At 47.4% G+C, this 23,550-nt stretch overlaps 1 protein-coding gene across 5 annotated transcripts in view; it reads right to left on the reverse strand.

Annotated features, from left to right (window-relative positions):
- robo1 (roundabout, axon guidance receptor, homolog 1 (Drosophila)) overlaps positions 1-23,550 on the reverse strand; it is an 88,958-nt gene that overhangs the window by 59,030 nt on the left and 6,378 nt on the right. For 2 of the 5 annotated variants that reach the window (XM_088379983.1, XM_088379979.1), the window contains exons 1-2: positions 11,133-11,265; positions 7,687-7,776 (exon numbers count right to left, since the gene is read on the reverse strand). In XM_088379983.1, coding sequence (XP_088236109.1) covers positions 7,687-7,776; positions 11,133-11,250 — 208 coding nt within the window. In that variant the 5' untranslated portion in view covers positions 11,251-11,265. Of the gene's footprint in view, positions 1-3,301; positions 3,834-5,211; positions 5,411-7,686; positions 7,777-11,132; positions 11,266-23,550 lie in introns of those variants that run through there. The other 3 variants (XM_088379981.1, XM_088379980.1, XM_088379982.1) reach the window with 3 other exon arrangements.

Genomic DNA, 23,550 nt, shown 5'->3' on the forward strand with positions numbered 1-23,550 from the left:
ACAAATCACATTAAAGTGCTTTTTTTTTTTAGTACGTCAGAGAGCCAATCGGGGCCGATTTGAAGGGAACAAAGCACATTGAGCACATTGAACTGGCTGCTAATGATATGCTAATCGCCAACGCTCTGGCTGACTTTGTTTATGCCGGCGATTAACGGCAACGACCCGATCCGCTCACTAATAGCTCGGGATTAGCCGCAGTCCGTTTGTTTGAAGCTCCCACATCGCCGTGGCAAAATCCGAACGGTGGGAAGAAGCGCCTCTATCTTGATCAATCTCAAGGTCACCTTCTCGTTAATTGTGTTTTGTCGCGCCTACTTTTATGGCTTTTTTTTTTGTGATGACAGACGGTGGCAGTCGGAATTTGCTGACGCAGCTTCAACAGATAATAGCTTTTGGATGAGAAAAGTTGAACAAGCGTTTGATGGTTTTAAGTGTCAGCAAAATGGAATATTAACTATGACAATAAAGGGCTGAGGTGGGGGCGGGGTGAGCAAAGACATTCATCAACTAATTAGCAGTCTCTCTTAACTGCTAATTGAATCTGCGCCTCTCAGCTTCTCCCGCTGTCAGTTGTCAGTAAGGGGGCAGTCACTTCGAAATGAGGAAAGGACAACTTCAATACCCCCCTCTCGCTGTCCCCGTGGGGGAAAATCATTATATTTGTTTTAACGTAGCGACTTGGAGCCGTCAAGCAGGCTCAAGTGTGCTCGGACTTGTACGACTGGAAGCACAGCAAAGCTTCCCGATTTGCGACTCGGGCCAGCAGAGATGGACGGCACACATTGCTGCGTTGTTGGATTGACTCAGCGTTTGCAAAAATGAACATCATCTCTGCCCAGATGTCTACTTTTGCAAAGAAAACCAGCCATCAGCACATTTGGCGTCGCAAGAAAGGGAATACGAGTGCTGCCCCTTCCCATTCTGTTCACCCCCCACCGACTTTGAGCCTCTGGCTTTGTCCCCCCCCCCTTCCCCCTCTATACGAACCCTTCCCCTCCTCCATGCCTCACAATGGTTGGCGTCCCTGCAGGCTCCTGCGCAGTGTTCACCTGCTTTATTCGAGAAAGTGGGAAAAAAGACAAGGCCTTAGAAAACGGACCCTAAACAAAATTTGTTCTACGATTTGGGTTGGAAAGCCCAAACTTGGCTTTAACGTAACTAAACTCAACTAAGTCCAGCCTTGAACACTTCATTGAAAATCCATTTTGAAAACCTAACGCTGATTTCAAAATCAAATCAAGTCTGAAAAGGCTCATTTGAAAGCTAACCTTGGAATGAAACGCTCGCCGTAGCTAAAATCAATCCCTGAACCACATAAAAATCATCTGGAAATTTGAATTGCAAACCTTGATTCAATATCCCAACCCTGGACTGAAACCAGATTTGGACCCTAACCCTGGTTCAATGTAAATTTGAAAAGGGTTGATTTTGAAATGACGGCGCCTTCTTCAGTCTTCCCATTTGGAGCAACAGATGACCATCTCGGGACACGAGATGGATTAACTAATTAATCCAATTAAGTTCATCCTCGGCTTCATTAAAGAGAGCGTACTCTGCGGGGGTGTCGCGTTAGCACATCATTAAGGCGCTCGCTCAATTATCTGAGCTCTAATGCTCATCTTGTCACTGGATACGGATTTCGTCACACTGCTTGGATTGGATCGGGACTAGGCGCCATGTGCGCCAGATCTTGATGGAACCCCTGAACTATACTTTGAAAGCCTCATCTGAAATCCTGACGTGTCTGAAAACCAAAGACCAATCTTGGCTCCACAACCTGCTTTGAAATCCTACCCAAGGACCGGAATACAATTTGAAACCCCAACTTTGGACCGAGGCGAGGCGGAACCATTTTGTCGGTTGTCGGTGCTTTGGAATGGAAGCGAGTGTCAAGCGGGGGACATTGATGAGTCTGAGTTGTGCCGGGTCCTCATTAATTGGCGGCGGATGCCAGCTGCACGGTGTCATCGTGTCGCGGGCGGAGCCACTCGGCAATTTATCAGCACTTAGGAGACAATTTGTCAAGTCGGTGCTGAGGTCGACGCCGCCTCGCCGTTTTGCGCTGACATTCTCGTCGCTCGATAACAAGCCAAATCATTCGCCGCCGCTCGATCGGTGCCATCCCGGCCCGTTTCACACGTGGCCCTACTCACCACGCCCGATTCAAATCATCAGGAGGTTCTGTCGAATCATGATAAGGAGCCTGATCGTCGATATTTCTGAGTACTCGCTGCGTACGGATGCTCTTTGTCAAACTGCCAACCAGGACACGGCAGTGTTTCGTCACGGCCGAGCGTCGACCCGCCTTCCTTCATGCCGGCCGGCGACCGGCCACATCATAAAATCCCAAAACAAGGTCATATGGCAGGCCTGCAGCATTTGACGAAGCCTCTGGACAAGATAGGACAAAAAAATAAAAAAGCCCTACTCAGGACACACTTGCACTAATGTCTTTTAATAGGATGGCGGGCCGGAACTCGGGAGGCAAGTGACCTGGAAAAGCTTGGATAGCATGCTCCGAAAGATCCAGAAAGACATTCATGTGACGGCCCGAGAGAAAGAGGATAATAAGACCCCCCCCCACCACCACCACCACCACCATCCCCCAGTACTTTTACAGCCAGCACTTTTCCTTTTATAAACAGGTCAGAGAGGAAATACAACGTCTGGATTAAGAACCGTGTTACCCGATCGGGCAAAAAAGGAAATAAAACACAGAGCTCAGCAAAAAAAAAAAAAAAACGCATGGAGGGAGGGGCGGGGGCTCGTCCACACGGGACTTCGTCGCTTTACGTTCGTGGGCAACAAATGCGCTTCCGTGTCCTGCATGAGAAGCGCGCAATTCTTACAAAGAACTTCAACTCCACTGACGTAAAAAAAAAAAAAACATTCAAGTGACTTTCAATCGACTGTCTGTGTTGAACTAACAGCGCTTCAGTTTCTGTGAGCTTGGGATGCGTCACGGAGTCACATTTTGCACCAGTCATCGCAGTCATGTACTTTATTTACGATTTTATCTGATTTTGCTCTGAAACAGTAAATGCCAAAATTCACAAAATTGCTCAAATGTAAAATACCCCTGTCTTGTCGCTGAGGGAGCGTCGTGCCTCCCAAATGTCTACGCACCAACGTTCCCCCACGAAGAAAAGAAAATGAGAGTCGCGGAAAATGAAAGAATCTGCAATAAAGCACGTTTTGCTGGTTTCGTCTTTGACGAGCGCCGGTGTAGAGAAAAAATAAGAATGAAAATTCGACAGCAAGGTTGCAGCCAAACCATTCGGGACTTTGCTCCCCTCACCTGAGCACAAATGGACAAATCCGACAAGCAAGAGAAATCCCGAACAAGTTGGAGACATCATTCAGCGCCTCTCTCGCCTTGCAGAAGTAATCCAAATTAATTCCAAACTCTGGACGTCAATACATGTTGTCGTCCCGAAAAACGCCTTGAATGAAAGCAAAAAAGTCTCCGGCGTGAAGAAGCATCCCGGTGTCGCTGCCGCGCGCGTGTCAAAACTTCATTCAAAAAAAAAAAAGTGCCGAGAAGAAGGCGACAAATCACATCATTCCAGTCCGACGTTGTGTCACCGGATTTGGGGGAAACTTTCCGAGGCACGCCACGCCGTCTTGTCCCGACCGGCAACACAAAAAGAGCGGAAGAAAATCCAACGCAGTCACCGCAACTTTTCCATCCCCCTTTTTTTTTTTTTTTTTTTTTTTTTTTACATCCCTAGGCTTGAAAAGAGAGCAGCAGCAGCAGAAGAAGAAGAAGCGACGCAGTAAGCCGCGATCACTGCTTTACTATTCTGGGGGGAAGCAATGGCTCCCTCCATTAACACACGCGCACACCAACACACACACACACACCCTTCTCCTCCTCCTCTTCTCCTCCCCCTTCTCCTCCTCCCCCCTTCTCTCTCTCCAGGAGATGTTTCCCAGTGTGGAAATTGAACTACTTGCCGACTGGGTAGGCACACCAAAGTCGCCTTATCTTTTTTTTTTTTTTTTTTTTATCATGATGATGTGCGTGTGCGCGAGCGTGTTTCCCAAAATGGCGGTGCCGCTGGGACGAAACGATAAGCTGCTGTTATTGAAACGGTACAATTATTATGTAATGGTCCAAACACGTAAGCTTTGGTCTCTGGGGGTATTAATATCCCCCGTAATATTTCAATAGCACAAAAAGCACTTTTTTGGGGGGGAGAAGGGGGGGGGGGGGGGGATAATTCCTGTATGGATGAAGGTCCATCCAACAGGATCAAACGGAATAAATAAAACAAATAACACACACAAATATATACTGTATCCAATCAAAAGTTCGGAAACACCGTCTAATTGAATCGTATATTTAAATCTGACATTACGAAGATATTGATGGGAATCATTTGGTAAAGAAAATAAATTCCAATCAAAACAGAATGTTTTTGTAATTTAGATTCTTTTATGTAAGTTTTATGATGTGGTTGATGTTTCAATGACCTGCAATGACTTTTGAGAGAGACAGCGAGAGAGACAGGGAGGGAGGGAGAGAGAGAGAGAGAAACAGAGAGATGAGAAATATGAAGTAACTTTTTTCTATTTTTTATTAACTCGCCTCCAGTCTGTTATTTCTGATGAAGCAAAAATCTTAAACACAAGCCACCTCCACCAGCTCATAAATAATTCACAGTGATGCTTTAAAAGATTATATAGGCGTGAAAGGGGTTCGTGTGTGTGTGTGTGGGGGGGGGGGGGGTATATGAGTGGCATGAAACAGAATAGCTAAAAGCCTCGCTCTTTTTTTTTCTCCCTCTGTCTACCAGAAAAAGCAATGAGCTGCTCTCAAATTTCAAGATGCACATTTGCTACCGCGCAGCGCCCTCTAGTGAGGCTTTCCTGAACTTAATCTCACAGGCATCCAATTGTGTCCTGTAGCAAAGAAAGAAAGAAAGAAAGAAAGAAAGAAAGAAAGAAAGAAAGAAAGAAAGAAAGAAAGAAAGAAAGAAAGAAAGAAAGAAAGAAAGAAAACTCCACTGCTAAGGTCAGAGTATGTCATGGCAGGGTTGCTTTCACCAAAAACTGAGTTTCAGACTTAAAAGCAGAGAACTTTAGGTTAAGTCAAAAGAAACGCGTCAGGCAGAATAGTGACTGTGCCTTTATTATTGTGATTATTATTATTATTATTATTATTAAGAAGAGATTCTGCCATGCAAGTGGACAGGTTCCACTTACTGCGAGGACACGCCGGCGCTTTCCCACGGGAACGGCGGGAGGAATCGCGGTCGAGTCCAAAGTGTGCGGGTAGCTGTTTGCACTTGCGCAAAACAGCCCAACGACCGAGACCCCCGCCGGGGTGGTTTTCTCTGGGGCCCCCCGGCACGACCAGCGCGGCTAACAGTAACACGAGAATCCGCATGGCACTCGTCCACTTTGGGTCCGCAAATATCCTGCAGATACCGTATTCCGGAATCTTCTCGCTTGACTGTCCTTTCCACCGCCACACCGGCAAATACAGCCGACAGTGTTTTCCCTCAAAGTGGTGAGGGCATCCCTCAATGAAAACTGTGCACCCCCCCCCCCTCGATCTGGCCATCCCTCAATGAGGCCTTTTCATGTGCTGTGATACTTTCTTTTTATGGAGGGGGGGGCGTTCCATCTTTTCTCGGGATGTTTCTATGCATGCGGCACGACGGGGGATCCTGTTCGCTTCCATGCCGAGCTGCCATTCACACGCGTCGGACCCGGCACAAAACCCGGACGGGCCCCCTTCGGCAAAGAGGGCCAAAGGAATAAGGAGCCCGCATTCCCTCGGTGACTAAGACGATTTCACGGCTCACATTGTCTTCTGGCGTAAACTCCAAACCGGATAAGGTCAACGCAACAAAGATGCTGTTGTTAAATCGCAAACAAATGGAAAATGAAGACATTTGGATTGCGAGATAAAAAGTTCAAGTAGGGTTTGAACAATTAAAAAAAGAAGCACACGCTGTCAAGTGCAAAAGGGCAACATTTTGTGCATGTTTTGACAAAAAAACAACTCTGCACATCTTTCCAGATTAAACAAAAATGCTCGTTTGGAGTATGGTGAAGGTGTTTACCTTTACAACTTGGTGCAGGAATGCTGTTTGATTTATACGCACGGCCTTGACGCCCCGCCCCCCCCTCCCCCGGGTCAGTCTGGTACGGAGGCGACGAGAGGAGTGACAGCGAGGCAGACATTAATTAGACGCAGGGAGGAGACGGCAGACGACCTTGGCAAGAGGGAGATTGTATTTCTGTGGAACGAGGGCCGTGGCTAAAAGAGGCAACAAATCATCTCCGATTGCACGTCAAGGGAGCCTACGAGAAGCACCTGAAGGAAAAAAGCGTGGCCTCCTCCGACTGCAAATGACGGTGGCCGGCTGTGACATTTGCATGGAATTACGTGTCAATTGTGTCCTGCATTTCCAATCAATCCATGACGCAGTTCAAGACTCGTCCACCGGGTAGCGCAAGTGTTTCCCATTCAAAGCATGCAGCAACATTAAACACCTATGCGATGTTCGATGGCACTTTTTTTCAAAGTTACCCAGGTTAGCTAACTTGAGCTAGCTAACACACACTAACTTGATAATAAAGGGTTAAAGTCGACTGTCCGCAATCTTTTATTTTGTTGCGGATGAGGAATTGAAAGCAGTGAAAGGGGAAAAACAGAGAATGAAGACTGTCATCCAGCACAAAGCAGGACCAAGCGATAAACAGGCTTTTTTTTTTCCCACTGGCCTCACAATGCAACTGTTGAGAGTATTCAGTAGAGGCCTTTTACAAAACAAAACAAAAAAGGAATTACCGTGAGCTAGCATGTTAAAGCTACACACACAGCACAAGTTGCTGGAGCTGTGCTAGCTAGCAGGGAGTTCCCAGAAAACGCTACAAGACTTTCTATCTTCTTATAGTTGACGCCTCGATGGGACCAATGAACCCCCCCCCCCCGGCTTTTCTTGCTTTTTTACGCTCTTTTCTTTTTCTGTTGGTGCAGCTGCCAAAACAAACTGGCGCCGCGATGAGCGTAATAAATATGAGCGATGGGATATTGGCTGGTGCTGACCTCACACCGCGCACCCGGTCGGGGGAGCAGGTGCTGCTCAGATTTATGACCCCCCGCGACCCCCCCCCCCATGTACTGCCTCCCACCGCCGTCGCTCTTTCACACGAGCTCTGCGCCCTTCGCGATGGCGGCGACGCGACAAAATCAAGTCTGACTGCGTTGCGCGCCATCTTTTGCAAAGTCGTAAATATTCCCCGCCGCGTCACACTCGAAAATCTGCACGCCGCCTGTGTGGCCTGTGCGGCCTGTGCGGCGTTCGTTAAGGTGAACGGAGTGTGAAGCCGACATATGTATCGGGAAACAATTTGAGCCAGCCCAAAGGGAACCAGGGAAGCTTTCAAAGTGTTGCCAAAGTCAGGCTCATCACAGCGCCTTACAAAACGCTCGCCCTTCTTTCAAAGACAACCTGCAGCAGAACGGCTAAATGCCGCCTCAGCACGTTTGCGTCAATGTCCGGTCGGCGCAACTCGATCGGAGTCAGCTGACCTCGGAGCAGAATTTTAAAATTTCTCGAGCTGACTGGAGAAAAACAAAACCCAAACAGTGACGCACACTTTTGCTGCTGACACAAGCAACAAACGACAGCGACGGGTACGGCGTCAAGGCGCGGCATCCGGTACCTGTGTAGCCCAAAGAGTTGTCGTCGCCGCGTCCCGGGGTGGGAGCCGCCGTGGGAGCCTCGCTCAGCCCGTCCTGCGCCGCTCCCGTCTCTGTCAACAATAACACCACAGGGACTGAGAACCCGGGCGACGCTTCCGCTCGGTGCCGGCCGCCCGCCGCGCCCGCCACGCAGGCCCACATAAAGCACAGGCTCCATCCCGGCCGACGCTCCATCCCGATTGAGAAAAACGCATCGAAAAGTTAAGTAGGCTCCCTGAGCGTCCCAGCGGGCCGGTGCTGACGTGTCCTGAAGCGGCTTGACGTCTAAGTGAGTGTGAAAACAGTCCCGTGTATCAATAAGTGGCCCCACACAGGGGGGGGGGGGGGGGGGGGGGGGTGGGGGCAGACTGACACTCAACATGATTGACAACACGCACGCACACACAGACTGGATGCAAATGCAATGATGCGCCATTAATTGCTCATCAGGGCCTTTTGATGGCGACTTTTGTGTCATCTCTTGAGTGTGAAAGGCGGCGTGAGGGCGGGACAAATCCGACACAGCCGTGCTCAATCTCTTTCTGGGTCATTTCAGGGACCGCCCGGCCCCCCCGGCCCCGACCCCCACTTCTTTTGGCCACCTCACAGTGAGTGTCAATCTGTCTGAGTATTTGTCAGGGCCTTGTGATAGACAGCAGGCGGCCAGACGGGAAATTTCACTGGAGAGCAGCCAAGTGTGACTACAGAGGGAGGGCGGAAACTGCATAGCGCTCCTGCTGTTGATTCCTTTTGTGCAAGGGTGGCGTTTAGCATGACTAACTGCTGACGGGGGGCATCCGGGGGGTCTGCATCATCGTGTGACACATGTGCGTGATCATGACCTTTTTGAGGCTGCGCTTTCATTCCTACTGTACTTCTATTTGCACGAGCTGATGGTTACAATCAAGAACTGCTGGGGGGGGCATAGATGAATAAAATATAATAAATAATAATATAAAATAAATGTAAATATATTTTATATATTAAATTTCATCAAATTAGATAATAATATATAATAATAAATAACGAATACAAATAAATTGTGTGGCACATCAAAGTAACGACAGCAATGACTTTCTGATGCAAAGTATCAAAAAAAGTGATCCAAAGCCTGCGTCAAAACGTATTTTGTCTTAGGTTTGAAAAACACACAAAAACTGGAAGAAGCTGGCCGGCAAAACATGCCAGACAGGTAAAGACAAGCATCTGACACCGGCAGGCTTTGTGTTAACAACCCAAAATAGATCAAGAGCATCCCAACGTCTTCATGACTTCATCTCTATCCCGCCTCCCTTTTTTTATCCTTACAACCCAAAAACGAGTTGTTTTTCTTCTCAGTCAAGGAGACGGAAGCCGAAAGCACTCTCTCATCCCTGGCCCTCGTCTGCAACAATAAATGTGAGGCATTTGCTAAACATTCCTCTGTTCTCAGTTCTCAACCTCACTGGAACAACATCACAGTCAAATTGAATTATATCATGCGAAATAAATATTCAATGGACACAATTTATTCATTGAACTTGCAGACTTCTCGCCAACGTCTATTAAAAATGTAATTTTTTCCTGCTTTTTATGTTCTTCCTTGGCCGTCAACAAGGGCACGCCGTTGCGTGTTTATTACGCTCAATATTTCATTTCCTTTTATGAATATTAGACGGCGTGCCAGCTTAAGCTTGCCGCACGCACAAAAAGATGATTTCCTATAACTTTGCATGGTGACGTCACTGGCATGTGTTTTGCGTTGGACTCATTGTTCGTCATTGCTCAACAAAACAATTTGGGTTTATGATCGTACCACAGATGGGAACCTTCCGTCCGTATTCCCGCTCCCATGCAGCTCCTCAACGGATCAAAACCATCCGAGCCGTGTCAACATGCGCTTCGTTGCGGCGTGGGAGTCAAACAACGACTTGACGATTAATGACAAGATGGAGCGCAGCCACAACAGTGAGGAGTCTTACGAGGTTCCCGTCGTTTGATGGCGCGTAATAGCAAACATCTGAAACACAGTTGGTTCATCTTGAAAGCGTCTTGGCCCTGTAATTATCACCTCATCTGCTCGCCATGATGCTCAAACAGCCCCCGCCGTCCGTCCCGACTGCGCACATGAGGCTGATCAGCAAGAAGAGTCGCAAATTGAACTCATTCTGTCAAACGGGAGCGTCATAATGTGCTGATGTGCTTTTAATTCCTTGGAACAATGGCGCGTGAACGAAACCTCAACGTTCTTTTTCTTGCCAGAAGGGGTGAGAGCGTCAACATTTATCTTGGTCTAACCTACATTCTGCCTTTTTATTTCCCCCCTCCTGTTCCCACCTCTTCACTTACATGACAAATGTTGGCAGTTTAGTTCAAAAGGACTCAAAAGTATTCACTAAAACTAAAAAAGAGCTCCAAAGACCTTTTGGGTAATGTTTTGGAGCTTCTACCGACTGAAAATAAGGCTGTCAAAAGCTCAGTCGTCCACAAAATACTCATTGATTGATTGATCGATTGATTGATCGACTGATACATCGATCACACCCATGCACCGTCTTCCGTAGTAAGAGCAAACGAGCGAAGCAAAACAAAGCAAGCGTCAAAGTGGCCACGACTAAGAATAGCACATATTTTATTGATCTGCACATTTTACGTGACGCACTCTGGAGGAGTGGCCCAAATGTGCATCTTGGCCGCATTACGCTCACGTATGGCGTACCTGTGACTGTACTGCGCATGTTCCTGCAATTGGGAGGTGAGGGTTCAGAAAAAAAAAAGAGACCCACTCCCCAAAGGACCACCGCTGGAGAACGGACGCCTAGACTCTCTCTGCAGAACCGCTACAAAGTACACAAGATGGCACTCCAGAGCTTCGTACCAGAAATGTGAAACTCCTCAACTCATTCCAACACTAAGATGACGAACCTATTTGCTGTTTTTGAATGAGCAAAAGTTTTTCTAGAAATAAAGCAGGACAGCAAAGTCACTTTGCGACCATAAAGGAAAAAAAAGCGTCACATCTCCTTGAGCCGCTCAGCCGGACTCGTTGCCTTTTGCCGGTCCTGTCCTCGTCATTTCCTCTTGGAAGGGCATCAAGACCGGCGTGTCCTTTCAAGGTCCGGCGCAAGGGACGGACACGCGCAAGCACGCACGCGCACACCACTCCATCACTCAAAGGCGCGCTGCCAAACAATCCCATTAGCTGTCAACGGCCCAAAGGCAGCATGGGGACAGCGGCAAGCGTCCCTTTCCCACATTCCACGCAATTGCAACTTTTTTTTAGCCCTCATACGCAAATATTCTACAAAAGCCGGAAGTCATACTCCAAAAATAAGAATCAAATTTGCTGAAGTTGGCTATTCTGGAGCATCCAAAGCAGCACACAACCAAAGGCTCCCTCACTCCTTCAAGCAAAGCGGGAGGGAGGGACAAATGAGAGGTTACTCACGGTTCCTGTCCCCTTTCCACCTCCAGCTGCCTTTGGACTTGCCCGGGGCGTTCCCCGGGGAACACCCGCCGACTAACAGCAGCAGAAGAAGCAGCATCGGCCCCCGACTCCTCGCCATGCCTGCGAAAGGCTCCGTCTCACCGCCGGACTTTACGGGAAGCGGCCGTCGTCGTGTCCTTCGAGCCACTCAGCACCCGAGTCAAGTCCTTGATAACTAAATCCATCCCAAAAGTCTCACTTCTTGCTCTCCTCCGAAGTTGAGCAAAGCACGTCTCGCCCAGCCTGTCGCTCATCCCCGGCGGGCGGGCGTCAGAAATAAATCACTACTGAGCAGCCTTGACTTTCAGAGCGAGCATCTCACCGCTGCGTGGAGTTATCTCACAGCGGCACACCCACCATGCTCATACACGGATGGATTTTCATCATGTCAGTGCGCGCGCACACACACGCACACACTCGGAGGAGAAGAGGAGTATGACTGGCTGTTAATGTGCAGGAAGGGCAGTAAATCCCGCTAATGGCTCTGAAAGAACATCACACATTACACAGCAGAGCGTCGGAAGCAGCAACGCTTCAGAGTGCCTCGTAAACACAGGAGGAGGACCCAAAGCTTCTGGATACATTTCAGAAAAGGGCTAAGAGGTCATATTTTGCTGCTGTGGTTCAATTCAGTAGCAAGTGAACGACAGCAGGTTCCTCTTTGACAGATAGATCTTTAATGAGAAGTTCATTGGCCAACAACAATTGAGGCACATGAGCATCATTTGTAGCAACTTGGCTCAAATGAGGTTGCAATAGGACAAAGGTTACACAATGAGCATCTCTCAGGGGGAAAGAAGCAAAGTGTTCCTCCGAAGTAAAATGGCAGGGCTGAGAAACTTTTTGGGGGTCCAAGATGCAAAGTCAAGCAGGCTTCGGGGAGGGCTGTATTTCCCAAAACCTCTTTCGGTTCAACTTTGGGACTATTGTACGATGCGCCGTGATGGAGAGTCTAAATTCTGATGATTCACATGTGGTTCAAATTCGGTAGTAATTGAACAAAATGTTCAGGACAACTTCTTCTTTGAAATGGAGAGGACCAAAAAATGATCCCATTATGCACCGTGGGACAAAACTTGAAATTCTCACACATTAGCGTCACCCACGATATGTGGCTCAAGTTGGCTCGCCATCGGACAAAACCTGCAGAACCCAAACCAAGCTGATATTTGGAAAGGAGCCAACGGGCACAAGAGCCGGCCGATCTGCACGACTTGCCGCACGCACAAAAAGACTATTTTGGTAAAGACAAGCTCAGCAAGTCTGCGTTTACGGTTACACACTATGGCTATTGGCTGCAGCAGGTCACTTTGTCAAGTGAAGGTCACGCCTCCCCTCTCATTCTCTCATTCTCTCTCTCTCTCTGCTCCCTTCTTCCCTGCCAAAGTGTAGAATGTCATTAGCAAGCGCAGAGTGCAGCCTTGTCAAGAGCACAAATGGCTCCACTCTCGCTTTTTTTTAATGGCTCCAAATGATCTTACTTGGACGCAAAGCAATAAAAAATATTATTTCAATTTGGAAATGATTTTAGTTCTGCACATCCTGTTTGACACACAATGAGGGCTGTCGTGTTTACAGCGGGGGTTGGTGATGTAGCTAGTGGACACAATCTGTCCGCTAGAGGTCACTGTTGTATGCAGTTACAGCGGGGGATTGGTGATGTAATGCGTGATCTGTCCACTAGAGTTCACTGTTGTATGCAGTTACAGCGAGGGGTTGGTGATGTAATGCGTGATCTGGCCACTAGAGGTCACTGTTGTATGCAGTCAGAACCTTTTAGCGGAAAGCGCAACCGTTGCTGCTTCTTGAGCAGAGTTTTTGGGAAATTAACTTTGCAGATTGTTTGCAGACAAACGCTCAAGTAATACTCTCTACACAGACAGATAGAGTTGTCTTTTTAAAAGTCAGTTAAATCAATTTGCACTCTTATTGATTATCTCTGTTTGCTTTTGTTCAACTCACAATTCATTCACTTTCATGCCGCTGTCGCCTTCAATACCTGCAGTGATGTGCCCGGCCAGCAGATGGCAGTAACGCCACACATTATTGGAGTGGCGGTGATGGGAGGGGGAGTTTGCCTCCTCACCCCCCACCACGTCCCCCCCTTCCCTGCAGTTATGGCAGACAATAGGCCCCCGCAGCCTCATCTTTCTCTTGTTGTTTCACCGGGACTAATTACAGTGTCCTTCATCATCTTCACCACTAAAGAAATGCTCAGACTACATCAGGCATACCTCACTAATCCCTCTCAATGATGATGTGTTACTTTTCCTTTAATCCTGTTAATCCCGCTAATACTACATTCCTCCTAATATAAATTTCAGACCTTTTCATCATGTTAGCAAAAAGTAGGCAGCAGGATACTCGCTAACCGGAACTAAAAATAATCTCGTGTTTGAGGTCAGACCCCAAAAGCTTTAGTTTTTTTTTTTCTTTGTAAAAAAAATAAAATAAAAGAGTATAAATTGTGTGTGTGATGTAAATAGTTGTGGACGGAAAATGGCAAGACAAGGTAGCGGAGTGGCAGCCACTTCAAAATAAAGTTTGCAATATTAATGGCGAGCCTGCTGGCTGATATCAGCTGGACGAACAGTATGCCATTGATGTGCTTGTGGAAAAAACACGCCATCGGCGTTTGGCCACGTTGCGAGAATACAAAAATAAAAAACAGCGCAGTCAGTTGTGCCGTATGTATATGATGAAGATGATGATGAAGACGGCATCGGCCTCGCTGTGATTAATGGAGCCATTTTCTTAGCGCGGCTTGGCGAGCGGGCCCCCACTTGGCCCCCATTACGCCTCCGCCATGCCATTCGTCAGGCCAGATACGAGCGCTCTTGTATTTACGCGTCTTTTATTTTGGCCTGATTTATGAGCCGCTGCGTCGGAGTTGCCGGCTTTGCCCGGCGCGTCCGCCACGCACGACGCGTCCTTCGTGTTTGACCGAACCTTTTAAAATTGTATTCATGTAAATAATACCATTTTTCTCTAAACAAGCGTGTTTCTATGAACAAATGTATGTTCCTGTAACCAATTGTGTTTGTATTAACAATTGTTTGCGCAAGCAATTTTGTATTTACAATTGTAAAAGAAATAAATTGACAAAAAAATATTATATAAATTATTTGCTTTTGTGCCTAAACGTTTAACTTTCACTAATAAAGTCGCAACTAAGTGTTGTATTGTTAATATTGTTATGAACAATTTCCATGAATTCCTACGGGGGTGAAAAACACACACAGACAATTCCCTCCGTTTAGAAGCGTATGCAAATGTGCTGTTAAATTTCATTTTTCAAATCCCTTTAATCAGGAGCGGGGGAATAAAGCCAGCTGGTAGGAACCCGTGTAAGAATGTAATTAAGCATCTGATTGAATTTTCCGAGCTGAGCAAAAGTGCGCCTGCCAAGACGTGGCGGCAGGAGGGGGGTGGCGAGAAATGGCCAGGGGCTGCGAAGGCGAGGGTGGGCGGCGGGGGTTCGTGCACCAGAGTGAGTGTTTCGGGCCGGGGAGGGGGGGATTACGGGATGGCGCGCGGCAGTGCGCCACGACGGGAGGCCCGGACCTCGAGGCGCGTTTGGAATTGTCTCGCATGCGTGCACAGCGATCAGAGGAGCATTTTTCTACACGTCTGAGGAAGGTCCCACGTCAATCATCTCCCGGCTGGCGTGAAAACATATGCTGCCGAGAAAAAACTGGCAGCCATGCCGTGCCGGAAGCAAACATTTTGACTAAATAACAACGGAGAAGACGTTTTTTAATTACTCTGTGCGCTTTCGGTAGTCGGTTTGCATTCGGGGGAAAAGTCGGCCGTAGCCCCGCATGAGTCAACAGAGGGCGCTGCAATCAATTACCAAAAAAAACCAAAAACTTTTTAGATGTTACAGCTATTCTTATTTCATGCAAATGAATTTGTTGCATTTGCAATTTGGGAGTTAAGCTGACAGAATCTTACCAAAATACTATATATGTTGATTGAAGTGAATATAAGCCCTGGTGGCGTTGCTTCGTTTCTTAAATCCCCCACTGCCGCCTGTTTGCAATCTCTGACCTAACGTTACAAAGCAACGCCAGGAGCTGCATGTATAAATACGCTGAAAACCCGATGACATCCATTTGGTCGAAAAACGAACAAAGATGCAAAATCCGCATTCCCCGTCGAAGGAGAGACGACAACAAAGGCTCAAGAGTGGAGCGCTGTCGTCTGTAGTTAAGGCAGAGCGAGACGCAGAAAGGATCCATTACTGGGCCACTTTCATTGCCTTCATTGTCCAGCAGCTGATGGGAGTGCGGTGGGCTGGGGGGGAGACGGGGAGGGGGAAGAGTGAGGGAGGCCAGGCAGACAAAGACAGGCGACGCAATCGCAAAGGTCAGGATGCGCTTTTCGCCGTCCTATCCTGCTCGCCCTTCACCTTTGACCCCCATCTGCTCCCGCCAACTGGCAGGGATTCACATCGGGGAAAATTGTGCGCAAACAATTGAAAGCGTTCAAAAGAGCAGGGAGACTTCATTGCAGAAAGACAAGGCAATAAATGCTTCCGTTGGGAACCTTATTTAGTGTTAATAGTTGTGAGATGGGTTCATTCTCAACACTACAATGCATTTAATGAGAGGGTGTGCGCACTTTTGCAACAGCATGACTATGTTCTTTTATTTTCCCATGACAAAATAATCAGGAGCTTTGAAGAGGTTACAATTGGAATGACTGACAGCCCTCGACCGATTCATTTTACGCCCGGCGCATATTTCTACACGGGCCAAAATTGGCCCCCGGGCCTTACTTTGGAATGCATCATTACTACCGTGCATTTGTTTCCGTGGCGCCTTTCAAATGAAATGAAGCGTAACATAAGTATCAGCCCCCTCCCTTTCTTCCTCCCTGTCAAGCACGTGTTTTATCGCCAAAGCCTTTTTACGCGTCCATTTCGGGATCGGCGCTTTAATGGCGCCAAACACAATGGAAGAGAATCGATAGCGCTTTCGCCTTTGATCATACATCACTTTCCTCCGTCCTTCCTTTGTCTGCCGTTTTCTAGTGCTCAAAGCTGCTTGTTGCCGAACGCCCGACAATATTGTTTAACACGTGTCATCGTTTGCTGTAAACGTCGCATCCTCATGTCGTAAACCCCTTTGAGCAAAGAACAACTTTCTATATATTTGATGCGTTCATGCTTTTAAGCGCTTCTCGTCGGGAGGGTTTCCAATAAACAGGTAGGGCTTTAAATTCAGGTTTCAAGTGTGGGAAAGGTCTGAAACATATTGCGGTAGGGTTTGAAGGCCATCAGTGTCTGATGCGAGTAGCCTGCCAACTAGGCAGCAGGCGAACAAACACTTGACACTTTGGCTTAAAGGTCGACGTCATTAACTCATGTCTTGTTTGGGGAGCGGATCGCTCGACCTTCTCGTTTGTTCGCGCACGCTCAGGTGTAATACGGCTACAAATCCCGTCTCATTACGTTGTGCGTCTGCTGACATTCGGCTATAGACAAGCGCTTGCGATACGATATGAACGTTCGCTCACGCCGCCGGAACACTGGAAACGAAACACTAGCATTCACAATAAGCCATGTCATTTACAAACTATTTCAAAGATCTCCGTAGGCAAAATTGAAAGAAGTTTTCCAATCCTCTCGCAAGTAAAAATTGTCGTGTTGGTATGGAAATTGGCTGCGTAAAAGATGCCAGCTAGTTAGAGGATCAAATTTGCTTTCCTTTGTGCGCCTGGCTGTGGAGGAGCAACAGATGGACTGAAAGCTAACACGCTAGCAGTGGCGAATCTGCTGGCGGGCGAGCGGGCAGGCAGCATCACAAGATCCAAGTCTCATTTGTGCGCTGGACAGTTCCCTGCCGCTGACTCCCGGCTCAGTATATTTAGTAAATCTCAGCTACCTCTCGGCTCCGGGTCACTTTTTTTTTTAACCCCCATACCGTCAGGGACTAGCGAGAGCTTTCGTCGGCTTCTCAGCGCTCTAATGGGGCACCTAGGGAGACGAGGTTTCAGCCAGGACTATCTTCCATACTTTGGTGAGCTTAATTGGGTATAAAGAGACTTGCCCCCCCTTTCCCACTCCCCATCCCTTACCGCGGCTTTCACCTCGGGGTAATGCATGCGGCATGTTTACATAAAAGCCGTCGACGTGCCGAGCGGGAAGGACAAAGCCCGAGCTCTCATGTGAGGAATTTACAGATGGAGACGGTGCACTTTTGCAAAGACACCCATTTCAATTTTCATACTCAAGAGTTTGCAAAGAGCTGCCAAAGTTCAAATGTATTCAGAATCTGAAGTGAATTTCACATAGCAACATGAGGTTTGGCCTTGAGGAGAACTCATAAGTAGACCCAGCAAAAAAAGGAAGTCGGCCATTTTGGTCTGAACCTTCCAGTTACACTCAAGTAGCTCCGAAAGGATCGTGTCAACAAAAGGTCGGCTAAATCACTGAGCGTGCGGGTCAATCACATCCAAGAGTAAAGGTCTCACAGAAGTGCTAATGTGCGCTAATACGATAAAATCCACAAGCCTTCTTTGGCGTGACGGATCGCCACCTCCACCTCCGCCGAGTTGCCGTGCGTGCGTGACTGACAGCTTTAATGCTGCACAGTAGGTGGCGGTCCGTGTAAACAATCCAGAGCAGTCAAACCCGATGGAGGAACATGCGCATGCATGAAGCTGCCGGCTTGGAGTACCAAAAAAAACAAAAGACACGATCCCCTGGTGGCTTTCACAGCAGGCAAGTGACGGCAAATCAATAGCAAGCGGCCTGATTCTCACCGAGCGGAAACATCTGCAGACGTCGTGATGAATTCCAGCAACGGCATTTATGTGTGAAATTGTACGTTTGCGTAAACAATTGTGGGTGCGTTGGTGTGAGGACAGACAAATATTTAGGATGTATATTGCCCAAAAGGTTTCAGTGGGACTCCCACGGTGGGATCGGCCGGAGCGGCGTCAGCGCTTCAGTCATTCGCTATCGCTGCGTCAGCGAGCTATCGATCGGCGAGCTTCTTTGGGGAATAGGGCTCGCCGGTTGCGGTAAAGCCATCGAATAAAGAAATCAAAGAGAGGAATCAGAGCTGACGGGCAAGACGGCCACGACATGCAGTCACCTTGACATCAGCCCAGCCAACGCTATGTGGTCTCTGACGCTCGCCGTCATTTAGAAGCCGTTAAGGACACCATTAAAAAGCCGGAGACGTCTTCTCCTCCGTCGATGTACATTGCCGCCATAAAATGACAAGACGGGCGTTAAATCCGTCATTAAAGAGCTGTTTAAGGACTTTAATTGGTGAGGAGTTAAAAAGGGCAGTGCCCCTCGCCACGTTAAAACCAGGAAAGGAAAAAATAACAATTGACTTAAAAAGACTTACATTCATAAAATGTGAATTTTTGTCAAGAATATAAAATTGTGTTCCTCGAAAATATTCTTTTGGACAGGAAATTCTCTACTCTATTCTCAAGTTTGACTTAAACACATGTTTTTTTCATGAAAACAAATTTTTTTGCACTGACAGACACTCTTGACACAAGCAGCTCATCTTGCAAAGCAATAAAAAGAGGCATGCTATATGAATTATGCATTCAGCATACAGGTGGATTTATGATTATGAGTAGGTTGCGTGCCTGATCATAAATAAGCCATCTTGAAAATCCATCCGTCTGCTAGGAGAGCCCTTCTCGTCAGGAAAGGAGTAGAGTGTACCGCCATCTAGTGGAGCAGAGTGAAACTACACCCAAATTAAAATAGGTATGAACTGTACCAAAAAAAAAATCAAAAATCCACAAAGAAATGGGACTGCAAATATGGGCCGGGGGGGTCGCAATTCAAGATCCCACTTGGACAGCTGATTGTATTTCCTTCCTCCTCCTTATCTTTTTGTGCACGGAGTGGAACACAGCCACAATGAGGCCGCAGGTATTCAAGCGACGACATGACAAACGTATCGATCGCATGATCAATAAGTAATCACCATCGACAAAAGATAGAGCGCTACATCGCTCGATCTTGCTCGCCAGCAAATTGCATGATTGAATCAAGTTGGATGGGGGGAAAAAGGAGGGGCGGGGCGGGGCGGGCTCCAGAGCTGAATGCCGATCGAGTATATTGGAAAGTGAAGGACAACGATGTGAGTCCTGACACCTTGCAAAAAAAATAGATAGACATATTTTCCTAAGAATTTCCCCTCATTCTATTTCTATTCCGGCTAATGTCTCAGCTAAAGTGACTGAATAACTGATTTCAAACAAATACACGCAACCAGGAGCCCATGTTCCCATCCGACCCTTAACGTTGGTGTGAAAGTGACGCTGAGCGGCCATCAAGTGTACTCGGGCGTGGGAATCCGTGACTTATGTTATTGTCTCGCCGATAAAACGGGCGTGAAGGAGGCGCTAATGAGGACGTAACGGCGTGCCGGGGGCACCCTGACACCACAGCTTTTGGTCTACGTCTAGGTACCAAGCGTGCTGGACGATGGGGTTCACTAATTGAGCAGAGTCTGCAGAACTCAGAGTTAGCATTTAGTTAGCATTTCCTTAATGCTTTGAAAATTCAAATCAATTTAAATGTAGGCCCGCCCGGCGACCTCTCGGCGACCTCCCGGCACCCTTGAGCCAGCGTGACGGGCGAGCGTGACGGGCACCCGGCCGGCGCAGAGCCATCACTCGGCTCCCTCGTCAGCACTTTGCCATCATTATACGGCGGCGGGCGGGCAGGTGGGCAGGCGGCTGCGGCCGTAAAAAACAATGTCAGCCGGCTCCTTTTTGTCACCGACATCAATTTGCCGCCTGTCTTTTGTATACCTCGATTTATTCGCACCATCATTAGCGCTTCAAAGTCATTTTAATACATTTGGCTGAGTGGGAGCGGAATTTCATCGTTATGCTTTTGGCTTCATGCTAAGTACGTTAGCGTCTCTTTCGTTTCCTTAATTTATTGCCTAATTGTACTTCTACTAAGTGCCTCATTTTTTTTGTAGCGATGTCCCAATAAAAGGGCAACGATCAATGCTAACTGTTAGCATGTCAATGGAGTTTTATATTGTTTATTAGCAATCAATCTAAGGTGACGACGTGTCATTCTGTGATTTAGCTTCGTTTTAGAGTAGAGTGGACTGAACAGCTTGAAAACACTTTTATGATGAACAGCTGACTATTTGCCAAACATTCCGCTATACATCAAATATATAAAACTCAAAATAAACAAACAAAATGTCTGATGACTTGAAATGACTTGGGTCTCTCAGCTCTCAAGGCACCACTGTGATGATTCGTATTTGTTGTACTGTACTCATTCACGGACGTACGCCCCACTCCAAGTCACAGAGGTTCCATTTCCTGTTCTGTGGTTATCAGCACACTTTTCATTCCTTTGCCATCAGCGGTGAACTCATTTCCCATCCTCCACCATATGACTTTTGTAGCATTTCACTTGGGAGGCATTCGAAACGTGTTTCGTCAACTCGGCCTATTTTCATTTCCCATCATTCCTCTCCGGCTGTTCAATTGAAGCAGGAACAGGAACATTCCTCAGCGGCGGTAATCTCCCCTTGTCCGGCCCAACACATTGCTTATCCAAAGCGTGACAGGTGCAACGCTTGACGAGATTAGGACGCCGGCAACATTAAGACCAGATAAGAGAAACTCATAAAATGGTCGCATTTCATTTCCAAAAAAATAAAAAAAAACACAATATATTTCCACCTCCTATCAGACTCTCCCGTTGAGTTACGACGCCGTTATCGTTGCAGGCGAATTGAAAAGGAAGCCGGCCGGACTATGGGCTGGCGTGGGGAAAGAATAATCTTTAAGTTTGCGCAAGCTGCTCCATAATTTAACACATGTGCCGTCCCGCGATACTCCTGACCTGCTGCCTTTGGAAGCACGGCTTGCATCAATATTTTACAGCGCAAACACGTCGAGCAAACGCCTCAGGAAAAGTTCCCACAAACACCGGCAAGCCTTCACACCTGACCACTGGAGAAAGACTGACGTCATCATTAATACTCGCAGCGGGGGAAAAGCCCAGACGTTGATGTTTTGTTCACACGGCCTCCGAGTTGGAAAGTTCTCACAGCAGCACCCCGGGGAAAAACTCGGAATGATGATGCAATACGAGGAAAACAAAAAAAAAAGCACCAAATTTCAAGTCGGGGCACCAACAATGTTTGTCTGGAGCCAGCCAAGCAGACATTTTGCCTGCTTTCTGTTCTCGCTTAGCAATGCGTGTCACATCCGATCGCGGGGGGAACGAAAGGACGAACAATAAACAAATCAAGCAAATCAACAAAAGTGAGCAGGAGGCAAAAGAGGTCTCGGCGGGTTCCGAAGACAATTTGATGCAAAAGGAGATGCGGGCAGGCGGCCCCTGCGGACGTGAAGGCTTCAGTTTAACGAGACAAGCGAGGCCGAGGCAAACGCGAGGCTGGCTCGCCCGCCTTTTGCGCCTCCAGAGGAAATTTGCATGAAATCAAAACGGCTTTGTCCTGCATGCCTGGGACGGACGGACAGACGGACGCCTTTCTGCTCATATTTCCTGTCTAGAGGCTAAAAGTGTGAGAAATTGAAGAACTTAGGGAATCATCTTTTACTTATCAAAAAAGGATCTCTCACTCAACAAGCAACTTTCTTTATAAGATAATCGAGGTCATAGAAGAGGACTGTGAATATTGACGTCTAAGAGCACGCACACACATTTGTAAACATATTTGTAGGTTTGGACTTTGTCAGCGAAGCTCTTTTGGCGAATCTGTGTCAAAAAAAAGGATCGGCAAGTGAAGTTTGATTGCTTGCTTTCAAAGGTCATTTGGATGCAAATCCAGCCCGAAAAGATTTTCAGGCTTAAATTTGACGTCGAAGTGGATTTGATTGTTCAAGCCTTCATTCAATGGGCGACTCTCAATTGTGAGCTCCATTTCCATCCACTCTTCCCTTTTAAGATCGCGTCGATGATCCCTCCACTCTGCCGAACGGCTGCTTTTAACTCATTCAGTGCCACTGACAGTTATAGACGTCAAAGATATTATCTGGTTTTAAACAGAGCCTATTCAAGCGCTTTGGCTTGTCAATCAGTCTGGGATTGTCAATTATGATATTTATTAAATATATTTATTGCATATCACAAAATTTCTTTGAGGAAATTGGCCCTGTTTGGACATTCAAGATGGCCGCTGTTGACACGATTGCAAGCACCTGCAACATTTCACGCACTTTGAGCGTTTCAGTGGTCACAGAGCGTCACCAAGGAGGCCTCATCAAAAAAACTGTGTGTGTATGCACTCAAAGTGCTGCAACACAAATGCCGTCTTTAATGGGGAGAGGGATGTGAAGAGAAATTCATTTGAGGGATGACATTGCTGCTGCAGTCCCTCCGCACAAAGCCCTCGAGAGGGATGCTCACGGGGATAGTGTGTGTGCGGGGACTGACTGAATGAGAATCAGGGTTAAGAGATACAGAGGTGCCCGTGTCGCGTCTCTATGGAAATCAATAAACTGTGCCGCCCGTGCATAGCGCAGCATTTCAATTTAAATGTCATCCGTTGCATTTAACAGCAATAATGTCAAATTTAATGCCATTGTTTTATTCATGCAAGGGCCCAGACAGAAAGGACAGGGCGGGCTTTCAATCTGAGGCTAAAAAAAAAAAAAAAAGCGCATGAGATTATAGCGGATTTTTGTCCGTTGGTTTCTCAAAGCAACGCTAGTTTTCGAGGCGCTGGTTTTTCTTTGACCTTTTTGTCAAGAGCCTGCCCACCACAAAGCAGAGCAGGAGGAGAACATGAAGCTTTGTTTTTAGCCATCTAGTTTTAAGCCTTGAAGCGAAATATGAAAAACAACAAAAGCAGGAAGAGCGAGACACACTGAGGCGTGTCTGAGGAAAAAGCAGCAGAATGACGGGAAAAAAGAAAATTAAAAAAAAAAAAGGCCAGGGGCTCCCGGAGTGCATTCGGCATCATTAAATGGTGGCCTGGGGGCGGATGGAGTGTGATGAGGAAGTGTGGCCCCTCCGTGTAATTAAATGGTGACGGGCTGGAAGACGATAAGAGCCCCCGCCGCCACCTCACCCCCACCCTCGGGAAATTGTTGGAAGCTATAAACAATACGCTTATTGGTGGCCACATTTTCTGCCAAAACAAGGTCGGCTGACAGACTGCTTGTTTTCTCATGGAAAAAAAAAAAAAAAAAGGGGAAGCTGTGCTACCATGACACCTGGGCTCTCCTCTCCGGTGGGACGTGCCCATCCTGGAGAGGTCCTGACCGGGCACCGAGGTCACCTCATCTGTGGGTTTTTCTCTGAACGTTGACGTTTTTGCACCAGCCGTATTTCAATTGGACGTTTTCATCTGTTAAGAGCTTTCGTGTGTTTTTTGCCAAGCGGAATACTCGA

This window comes from Syngnathus floridae, chromosome 7 (genome assembly GCF_059516105.1).
Source record: "Syngnathus floridae isolate MCC-2025c chromosome 7, RoL_Sflo_1.0, whole genome shotgun sequence".
Taxonomy (NCBI): Eukaryota; Metazoa; Chordata; class Actinopteri; order Syngnathiformes; family Syngnathidae; genus Syngnathus; species Syngnathus floridae.